Source organism: Propithecus coquereli, unplaced genomic scaffold (assembly GCF_000956105.1).
Source record: "Propithecus coquereli isolate 6110/MARCELLA unplaced genomic scaffold, Pcoq_1.0 Scaffold355, whole genome shotgun sequence".
Classification (NCBI taxonomy): domain Eukaryota; kingdom Metazoa; phylum Chordata; class Mammalia; order Primates; family Indriidae; genus Propithecus; species Propithecus coquereli.
Window position 1 is genome coordinate 558,396 of NW_012149230.1, and position 11,271 is coordinate 569,666.

At 43.1% G+C, this 11,271-nt stretch overlaps 1 protein-coding gene across 1 annotated transcript in view; it reads left to right on the forward strand.

Annotated features, from left to right (window-relative positions):
- LOC105816075 (F-box/WD repeat-containing protein 10-like) overlaps positions 1-11,271 on the forward strand; it is a 55,644-nt gene that overhangs the window by 32,946 nt on the left and 11,427 nt on the right. The window contains exons 14-16 of the mRNA XM_012651390.1: positions 3,349-3,470; positions 6,955-7,103; positions 8,060-8,202. Of these exons, the coding sequence (XP_012506844.1) occupies positions 3,349-3,470; positions 6,955-7,103; positions 8,060-8,202 (414 nt within the window). The remainder of the gene's footprint in view (positions 1-3,348; positions 3,471-6,954; positions 7,104-8,059; positions 8,203-11,271) is intronic.

Genomic DNA, 11,271 nt, shown 5'->3' on the forward strand with positions numbered 1-11,271 from the left:
CGTTGACACACAAAATTAACCATCATAATATGTTTTGGACCCATTTGCTTCCTCTTCCGTGAAATTGATGTTCAGTGTTTTTTTTTTTTTTATATTTTTGCACTTTTTTGTTGATTTATATATCCTTTTCTTTTTGATTCATAAGAATTTTTTGAAATTCTGGATACTAATTCTTTATTTTTGTGTTGCAAATTTCTAATTTGAGACTTGTCATTTCACTATCTGTTGTGTCTTTTCATGAACAGGAATTCTTAACTCTGATGTAGTAGCATTTGTTAATGGTTAATGCTCTCTGCGACATGTTAAGATTCCTTCTCTACCTTAAAGTGATGAAGATAATCTCCCGTGGTATCTTTTTTAAAGTTTAAAAAATTATTTTTTAATTTTTTTGTTTTGCCTTTCATCTTTAGGTCTTAAATCTACCTGATTTTTCTAAAAACCTGGTTTTTGTTATGGTATGAGGTAGGAGTCCAATTTCTTTTTTTTCTCTCTCTCTGTATTTGGATACCCAATTATTTCAGCACCATTTATGAAAAAGGCCATCTTTTCCTCTGCTGTTCTGTGTTACTGGCTTTGTCATAAGACAAGGGTCAGTATATTTCTATTTATGGACTCTCTATTCTATTTCATTTGCCTGTTTGGCTATCCTTGGTCAATACCACGCTGTCTTAATTACTTTAGTTTTTAAAGTCTTTATATCGGATAGGGCAAGTCCTCCATCTCATTCATCTGCAGAGTGTTTTAGCTATTCTTGGACCTTTACACTTCCATCTAAATCTTTTTTGTTTGTTTTCATTCTTTTTTGGACTTTGAGTGCAGAGGATTGAGCTGATTATACTTCTCAGTTCATGTTGTATTATTATCACTGGTCTGTATAAGGCTCTGCTCCTGTATTTTGTTTATTCATTCATTTATTTTTTTATTCATTCATCTCTGTTCTTCACTCCAATTCTCTTCCCTGCATGAGTTACCACCTAATCTTTCTTAATGTATCTTTTTATTAATGTGTGTTCTTTCAAAATGTGTACTGAAGTATTTTGTACCTGTATTTATAATTCACATCCGTGGTATTGTGGTTAACCCCTCTTGGTTTCTAACTTTTGCACCTACCCTATGTTTCAAAGACTCCTATCATTCATCCAGTCAGCTGTTTATAGCTGTCATGTAGCCCTCCATGGCCTGCATACATGGTTTACCAACTTGCTTCTCTAGTGATGGACACCAGATTGTCTCCAAATACTGCTGCATTGAACATCTTTGTGTGTGTCCCTTCGTGGACACTGTGAGGTTCTTTTTAGGGATATGAACCCAGGAGTGGACTCGCTGAGACATAGGTTAGCAGCACCTAATTTAACTAAGCAGCACCAGACCGAAGTCCGGAATGACCACACCAGTCTGCACGCTCCCCAGCAGGACCCGTGTGTGTCTGCTTCCAGACCAGTGTCGGACATCGTCCAGCTTTCCAATTTCTGCCAAATGAATATGTGTAAAATCATTTCCATGTACATTACCCTGGTTACTAATGAGTTTGCTGATTCCCTTTTGTGACTTCTTCTTTTGTAATTATGAATTGCCTGATCATGTTCTTTGCCTACTTTTCTATTGGGGCCACTGTAATTTTCTTAGTGATTTGCAGTTCCTTGTATTTCCTTGTAGATGTTACTCTTTTGTTAGTTTTAAAATTGCAGATATCATCTCTATTGCTTAATTTATCTGTTAGCTTTGTTCATAGTATCCTTTGTTGAACAAAAATTCTTAATACGAATGTAATAAAATTTATCAGTTTATCAGGGTTTTTTTCTCTCATGTCTGTGGTTCTTCCCACTTCTAGGTCACAGAGATATTTTCTACTATTTTCTTCTATTAACATTGTAGTTTCACCTTTTGCATTCAGTTCTTTAATCCATTTGCAGCTCAACTTTGTATGTGGTGTAATGTAGGATTTCCATTTTGTTTGTTTATTTTTAAGTGAAGTGAACAGTTTCCTGTATAAATGAAGGAAATTAACCTGGACATAGGGACTGCCATGTTGTTGGAAACAGAAATTTGAAACTCACTTGCTTTCAGAGCACTGGGACGTTGCCCCACGTGCCGTGGCTGCAGAGTAGGCTCTGACGGACTGGTGAGACATTGGTAAGGCTGCTGGGCCTTCGGGAATATTAGAAGGAAAAGCTTAACATATCAAAAATACCCACAAAAGAAACATTTATTAATCATTTATTATGTGCCAAGACTCACAATAACTCAGTGAGATAAGTACCATTATTATCCCCAATTTACAGATGAAGAAACTGAGGTACAGAGCGGTTCGGTTACTTACCCAAGATCACACAGCTAGTAAGTGATGGACCTGGGATTGGGCCTCAGACGGCCTGCCTCCAGAGCACATTATCCTAACATGTCACTTTGTCCTGTCACAAAAGCAGCCTGGCTGAAGTGGAAGTCTGTATCAGTGGCAGTTGAGAGGCGGGGTGGCACACGCCTGCAGTCCCAGCTGCTGGTGAGGCTGAGGTGGGAGGATTGCTTGAGCCCATGAGTTCCAAGGCCAGCCAGGGCAACTTACTGAGATACCATCTTCAGTAAATAAATTAATAAAGGTGTGACTCATACATGTTCCCATATATCTCTTAGATAAGCTTTAGATACACACAGATATTTTGAATCTAAATGACTGTGGTAAATCATTCTGTTGCTCGTGTTTGAAGGTCATTTCTACCATTGAGTCAGTTCCATGGATTCTAAGCCTGGTGGTCATTCCAGGGACCCTTCCACCTAAAACCACATAATATTTATCAAGCATTTTCTGCGAGTTAGTCACTGTTCTAATGTCACATGCATTAGTGCAGAGTTTCTCGACTTCTGCACTATTGACAGCTGGGCTGGAAAATTCTTTACTGTGGGGCTGCCCTGTGTAGCATCAGATGTTTGGCAGCATCACTGGCTTCTATGCACCAGATGCCAGTGGCCCTTCCCTCCCCTTTTGTGACCACGAAAAATGTCTCTAGATATTTCCAAATGGGCCCTTGGGGTAGAAATCACCCCTAGTTGAGAGTCACTGCATTAGTGCACTTAATTCTTCACAAAACCAGTGTGAGGTAACTGCTGTTATTATCACTTCCATTTCATCAATGAGGAAATGAGGCTGACATAGAAATAAAGTAACTTTCTCTAATTTACACCAAATAGGTGCTGTGACTGGCATTCAAATCCGGGCCTCGGACTCTACGTTTAACCATGAAACTCTTCTGCTTTCCAGCTACTTACTGATCTAAAGGGATTCTGTATAGTATGATTCCTTGGGCCCTCAGAAAATCTCAAAAACATTTTTTTTTGGCCTGATTCCTGCAGATACTGGGATCTGAAAAGTGGGAGTTGTGTACGAATCTTCAATGGCCACCAGGGGACAATCACTTGCATAGATTTATATAAGAACAGGCTCGCGTCGGGAGCAAGAGATTGTCAGGTGAAAGGTGAGAAAGAAATGCCTTAAATTTTCTAAGAAGTTTCCCCAAATCCATGGGTTACCAAAATGCTTGTTTTGCTCATTTCTATAGGCAGTCGTTTATTCTTTTATTCACCCATCCAGCCACACATACATATGTCCACCAACCTACCTGTTCGATGGCTCCTGAATTCCTACAGTGTGAGACATTCTCCTCTGACGAGGAGAAAGGGAACATGACACGGTCCCTTCAATGTGGCTTTTTATTTCTTCAAGAGGCTCACAGTCTCTCAGTGAAAGCAGATGCGTGAATATAGAATGGGGGATACAATAAATGCACGAATGGTAACAGCTGCCATTTACTGACAGGCACGGCAATAGTTGCTTTCTATATATTATCTTATTTCATCCTCACACGAGCTCCATGAGGTGGACGCAGATGAGGAATCCAAAACTCATGGAGAAAAACAACTCGCCCCAATCGAGCTGCTAAGTGGCGGTGGTGGTGGGAGGGATTCACACCCAAGACCACTGTCTCTAAGTCAAGTGCTCCTAACCGCATGCAGAGTTCTTAGGGACCATATGGATGAGAGTAAATTAGGGAAAGCTCCGCAGGCAGGGTGCTATTTGAGTGTGGTCTGGAGGTGTTGTTTGTGTGGCTGGACTGCCGGTTGTGGCGCTGGAGATGAGGCTGGTAAATCTGTGTGGGACCAGATTATAAAGGGCCTCTGCAGCATGGTACAAAACTGAGCTGTATCCTGTGGGTCATGGAAAGCCAGGAATGCATTTTAAGTTGGGGACTGACATGATTAAATGTGTATTTTAGAGAGATAACTCTAGTGACAGTTTGGAAGAAAGATTCAGAGAGGGTTGACTATGTGGAGGTAGGGGACAAGTTAAGATGCTATTTGGTCTAGACAACTGCCCTGGTGTCTTCTGAATATCTGAGAACAAGCAAGTGTGAAGAGACTGGACAGATGTGACTTTGCATTTAATGGGCCAGACCGAAGGGAGATCTCTCAGGGGGGAATTGGCAGGTTTTACCCCCAACTGGATAGGAAAGTGAGGAAGGTGGAGGAGCAGATGATAAGGCCACTGGGTATATGGAAAAGCCATTAGTGAAAGTAGGGACTCCAGGGGAAGAAGAGGGTAGGGGGAGAATGGGGAGGAGGTCACAGGTTCAATTTTGGACATGTTGGATGTGGTAGGCAGAATAATGGCCAACCAAAAATGTTTATGTCCTAATCCTTGAAATCTGTGACTATGTCATCTTGCCTGGCAAAAGGGATTTTACAGATGCGATCCAATTAAGACTTTAAAATGGGGAGATTATCCTGAGTTATTGGGGTGGGCCCAATGTAATCACGTGCATCCTTAAAAACACACACTCTGTCTGGGCTGTGATCAAAGGGAGATGTGAGCATGGAAGAATGGTCAGAGAGACACGACATTGTGGAGGAAGGGGCCATGAGCCAAGGAGTGTGGGCAGCCTCTGGAAGATGGGCAAGGAAATGGGTGCCCTCCCCCTGACCCTCCATGAAGTAAAGTGTCCCTACAGACACCTTGATTTTAGCCTTGTGAGATCACACTGGACTTCTATTAGATAGCACATCAGTGCTGTTTTTAGCCGCTAAGCTGTGGGCATTTGTCATAGCAGCCGTAAGAGAGCTAATATATTGAGGATGAGATTCCTGAGGGCACCCAGGTGAGGATTTCCAGAAGGCAGATGCAGGTGTGGATATATCGATCTGGGGTCCCAGATGCGTGGACCTGGTAGTTGTCAGTTATAGTGAAAGGTGGAAGCCCCAGGTGTGGATGAGGTTTACCCTAGAAGAATACCAGGGAACAGTGACAAGAGAAGCAGGGAACCCCGGGAGCCACAGCGCGTTAGGAGCAGGTGGAAGGAAGCGATGTGGGAAAGGGGAGGTCAAGTGGCGTCATACGCAAACCCGAGGAGCTGCTTAGGAAATCTCGCTGAACTTCCTCGCCCTCCTCGGCCTGACCAAATGGTCACGGCCATGACTGCTTTGAGGAGCGCCGCAGGAAGGGTGAGAGCCGCCGTGGTGAGGGTTGAGATGGAAAGGCAGCCACGGCTCCCCAGCAGGCTGGAAGAGTCTCCTGGGCCACCAGCAGGGCCAGGACTGGGGGGTGAGGAGTTAGGCTGCTGCCCCAGATGTAAAATTTAAGGAGGCACCGAAAAAACTCCTCAGTGATCAAGATACATGTTTCAGTGCAATATTTAAAAAGGCAAAATTGATGCACAAAATCCATGATGAACAAATTTCAAAATCTCTCTCGCTTCGCCCTAATCCTGGTCCTGGCCACCAGCCTGCCTAGATTACAAAAATAGGATGAACAAGGAGACTATTAGAGTCCTGAAAGATAACCCTTCGCTTTTACAATTCTTTAAAATTCACCTTACCAGTGAATCTTTTAATTCATCTTTCAATTTTCCCACTGGTAATTTTATAAATGGGCCAAGGTATATACATAAAAAATAAGTGAAGAAAAGGATACTTAGGTACTTAGAATTAACCCAGCATAAATGGTTAGGAGCATGGCCTCTGGGTCTAGACTCCCTGGGTTCAAATCCCAGCTCTGCCATGCACCACCTGTGGGACCTTCAGGAGGTAACTGAACCTTTCTATGCCTCAGTTCCCTCAACTTTGTAGTGGGGAATGATAATAGCACCTGTCTCATGAAGGCGAGTTAATCCATGCGTTGTTACTGTAACCAGCTCAAATGGTTCCTGGCTCGTTGTTAGTGCCACGTAAGTATCAGCCACAGTTATTATTTTGTCCCAGGCCACTCGTTCTCTTGCCTGAGGAGGAAGGTGCTTTGGGGACTGATGAAGCAGACTTTAATGTTTTCAGTCCTGAATTCAGGGTGCCCACTTTCAGATCCTTCCTTTTAGCTCTGTTCTCCCACGTGCCCTCCACACGCAACACCTGCAGTATGCGGAAGCTGCTCTAACACTGTCCGGGTGGAAGCAGCAGCTCCATAAAGTCCAAAAATCAGATTCAGAAATATTTAAAAACATAAGTGAAAGTCGACAACTTTCTTTTCTTTTGGCGATAGAAAGTGTGGGTCAGGAAGACAGCGTCTGGGAGGAATGACAACACCAAACGTGTGCCATGATTTCGTGAACTCTACCCTACAGCAAGCATTTTTTCAGGCTTGAGGAACAGGCTTATTGGAGAGGAGCTGTCTAGCACGCGGACCTAAGGCTAAGTTCTAGGTCAGAGCCAAGGTCTTCTGCATTGCCAGCTCTCCCGAGGGCCCACCCACAGCCGGGCAACTGTGTCGTAGGGATGTGGAGCTGGTGGTGAGCCTGCCCTGGGGGGTGCCAGGCCAAGCGGGGGCCTTCTAGAGTCTGATGTGATGGGCTGGGCTAGTCCTTGCTTCTGTGATGGGGATTGGAACTGCACTGGAACCGTTTCCCCTTCCCCTTGCCCCTCTCCCTCACCTCCCCTCACTTCCTGTCTCTTTTCCTGTCTCCTTTGCCTCTTCAGAATGGGATTTAGACACAGGGAAGTGCCTAAAGACATTTAAACACAAAGACCCCATCTTGGCCACCAGGATCAATGACACCTACATTGTGAGCAGCTGTGAACGAGGGATAGTTAAAGTGTGGCACGTTGCCATGGCGCAGCTTGTCAAGGTGAGAGGGTGGTGATGGATTGGAGGGGATGGAGGGGATCCCCTCACGTAGCTCCCCAGGCCATCCTGGGGGAGGGCCCCAAAGTGGGGCATTCTGAGTCTGTAGAGGGTAGGAGCTCCACCCACGTCGTCATGGGTGTGGAGCAGGCAGGCTGCATTCTGACTCAGCAAGGGATGCCAGCCTTAGGGCTTTTAATAGCAGCAGAAGTAAAGTACCTTTTTCTCTTCCAGAGTATTCTACCCTGATGAGGGGTAGAATGAGGGGATGAACAATGCATTTTTCCCTCCTTACTCTGTCAGTAAGGAGAAAACATTGGGGGATGAACAGACGCATTTCTTTTCTCCTAACTCACTAATGGAGAGAGAGCGTTGGCAGTGTTGAAGGTGATTGGGTGTTCACCAAACAAGTTCTTGCTGGATTTGAACCCCTGGCCCTAGTGGATGGTGCTGATATCTCGTTTGCACCAGAAACACAGGATCATAGTGAAAGGGGGACTGGCTTGGCTTCCGGATTTTTCCCCACCAGTCTTGTCACTGTGGTGGAACCAGCAGCTGCAGGCACGGGGTGTCCCATGTGCACTCCGATCCTGGCAAGGAGCCGGGTTGGAGCACCTTACCTTCACTCGTCTGATGGCAGGGGACAGAGATCTCTGGCCCTCTCTGGTGCTCCAAGAAGATGGGGTCTGCCCCAGCCACAGACCAGCGGAGCAAGTCCCCTCCCTGATCACATTCCTCCTTAACTGGGGAGAGAGCCCTTCGAGAGAGGGGGGCATGGGCACCACTGGTCCTCTTAGAGCAAAAGAAAAGTCAGCTCAGGCACGTGCTAAGTGAGCAGCAGTCGTGGATTGGTGGAGCGTGACTCTGGGATTCGTCTATGGAAGCCCCCAGCTTTGGTTCTTGGAGGTGTCACAGTCTGAGTTGAAGAGAGGCTGAACGCAGCGGCATCTCTTTTTGCAGACGCTCAGTGGCCACGAAGGAGCCGTGAAATGCCTGTTTTTTGACGAGTGGCATATCCTGTCGGGGAGCGCGGATGGGCTGGTCATGGCCTGGAGCATGGTGGGCAAGTACGAGCGCTGCCTGATGGCCTTCAAGCATCCAAGGTAGGTGCGCCGGAGGTGGGACTGACAAACCTGGTGCCCCCCACCTTCCCTGTCACAGCCTGGCCTGGGATCTCGGCCAGGCCTTCTGTCCCCTGCCGACCTCTCATCCTCTCCGTGCCTCACCCGCTTCTGCTTCCCTCCTTTTCTACCTGGTGCCCATTTTCCCCACCATCGCCTCTGTCTGGCCATTCCTTCTCCCCTCTTCCCTTGTTTCTCTTGAGAAATACTACTACTAGATGTGGGTTTTGAGAAGTTATTGGAATTTTATGTTTATGTTATGGCATACCTGTTATTGACCAGACATACGAATACTAGCAGAACCATCCCAAATAATGCCAGAAAATTCTTGGACTTGGTCTTTATCCAGGAAGCTTGTGCTCATAAAATCTTAAAATGATCCAAGTGCCAAAGGTTTAAAAACAGCTAGGGCCTTAAAAAGAAGAAACTAATACCTATACGTCTGTGGGCCAGATTCTATTTCAGGACAGCAAATGGATTTCATTTTACATTTCAATTCAAATTTAGTGGTGGCTGCTTGGAGCCAATTAATAAGTATTCTGAGGTCACATCTGGGCTTATCTGGAAAGGGTATTGTGGTCAATTAATGATTCTGCCGTGGTCATGGGTATCAGAGGCTGCTCTACATCACTCTTATACTATGTGAATAATGCACCTTCCCCTGAGTGCATTATAAAAATTTCCAGGAAACTAAATGCTATCTTTTTTTTTTTTATTTCAGCATATTATGGGGGTACAGATGTTTAGGTTACGTATGTTGCCCTTGCCCTCCCCGCCCCCCTAAGTCCGAGTTTCAAATATGTCCATCCTTCGGGTTAAATGCTATCTTAATTGATTTTAAAAGTGAGTGAAGTTTCCAGGGGATCTTTCAGGGTATATTTATATTTAGTAAATTATGGCCCTAGATATCCTTATTCCCTCCCAGGAACCTTTGAGGCAGGCACACTGGTCTTACGGAAGGTGTGAGGGGGATGCGTGTGTATGTGCGTGTCCTCCGTCTGTGGTGTATGACTGAATTATTGACAGGTGGCTGCCAGGAAGGGCCTGTGTTCAGTGATTTTGCCAACCCTTAGATAATTATCAGTGAGCCTTTTAGCATGTCATCTGGACTATCAAGCCTTGATCTCAAGGAGGGACTCAAACTTTATGACACCACCTGAAAATCACAATTGTATTTTTAAAACCTAAGCAGGATTCAGTAGGATTTAGTTAGTTATTGGAAAGTAATTTACTGCAAGAAAACCCAGCAATTTGGTCACCATTCCATCACTGCATGAGTCTCCCACTCCACTTCTGCTATGAGACCTCAGACAACACCTGTTTTCACTGAATGACACCCCCAGCATCCCGTTCACATTGGTTCTCGATGACAGAAAAGCCACAGACATCTGGAAGACATGGTCAGTGCTTTCATTTATAGGTCCCCTTCTCCCCCAAGTCCTCAAAAAATATATTTAACTGATCGCTAATGAGGACAAATTTGACAGATTGACTTTCTGGGGAGTTCTAATGATTGGCCTGATACCTATGTTTTGAATATGACATAGGTGAGAAAACAGATATAGCTTCTGTCCTTTGGTGGAAGAAGGGCTGGAGAAAGGGGTCTCCTTTCTGTTTTCTTGACCCAACATTGTTTTCAACCAAAATGAAGATTTTTCATATAGTGTGGGACAGAGTGGATATGAGAGAGGCATTTTGAGGTTGCAAAGTAGGACTGACAGAAATGATCTTTAGGAAAGCTTCTGTACTATATGGTGTCTTTTTTTAAAAAACTTTATTCTTCAAAATCTTTTCCATAGCTCATATTGTAATTAGGCTTTCTTGGCAATTTTTAATTAGGATATGATTCACATGACTTAAAATTCATCACTTTAGTGTACAATTCAATGGGTTTTTTTTAGTATATTTATAATGTCATCTAACCTTCACCATTATCTAATTATAGAACATTTCCATCAATCAGTAGAAATGTCCCATTTCATTCTTGACATTAGTAATTTGAGTCTTATTTCTTATTTTCTAAGTAAAGATTTGTCCATTGGCTAGCTAGAGGTTTGTTGATCTTTTTAAAGAACCAATTTTTGGTTCCATGGATTTTCTGTAATGTTTTTCAATTCCCTATTTCATTCATTGCTGCTGTAATCTTTATTACTTTTTTCTTCTTCTTGGTTTGGGTTTAGTTTCTTAAGGTGATCCTTTTCTAGTTTCTTAAGGTGAAAGTTTAGATTATTGACTGGAGATATGTGTGCATCCACTGCTATAAACTTCCCTTTGAGCACTGCTTTAGCTGCATCCCATAAGTTTTGATATGTTGTGTTTTCATTTACACTCATCTCAAAGTATTTTCTAATTTTCTTTCTGGTTTCTTCTTTGATTCAGTGATTATTTAAAAGCAGGTTGTTTAATTTCCACGTACTTATGAATTTTCTAAATTTTCCTCATTATTCATTTTTAATTTAATTCCATTGTAGTTGGAGAGCATACTTTGTATGATTTAATCTTTCAAAATGTATTGAGACTTGTTTTGTAGCCTAAAATATGGTTCATCCTGGAGAATATTCCGTGTGCAATTGAGATGAATGTGTACTGTGTTGTTGTTTGGTAGACAGTTCGGTATATGTCTGTTAAGTCTAGATAGTTTATGATGTTGTTCATCTCTTCTATTTCCTTACTGATCTTCTACCTAGTTGTTCTATCCATTGTTTAAAGGGTAGTAGTGAAGTCTCTGTCTATGATTGTTGAGTCATCTATGTATCTCTTTAATTCTATCAGTTTTACATTATATATTTTGGGGCTCTGCTGTGCATTTATAATTGTTATATATTCTTGATGAATTCACTCTTTTATCATTATATAGTATCTTTTTTGTCTCTATTAACAATTTATCTGAAAGGCTATTTTGTCAGATATTAGTATAACCCCTCCAGTTCTCCTATGGTATGAAATATCTTTTTCTATTCTTTGACTTTCAACCTGTTTGTTTGTGTCTTTGAATCTAAAGTGAGTTTCTTGTTAACAGCATATAGTTGGATAATGTTGTACTTATCTGTT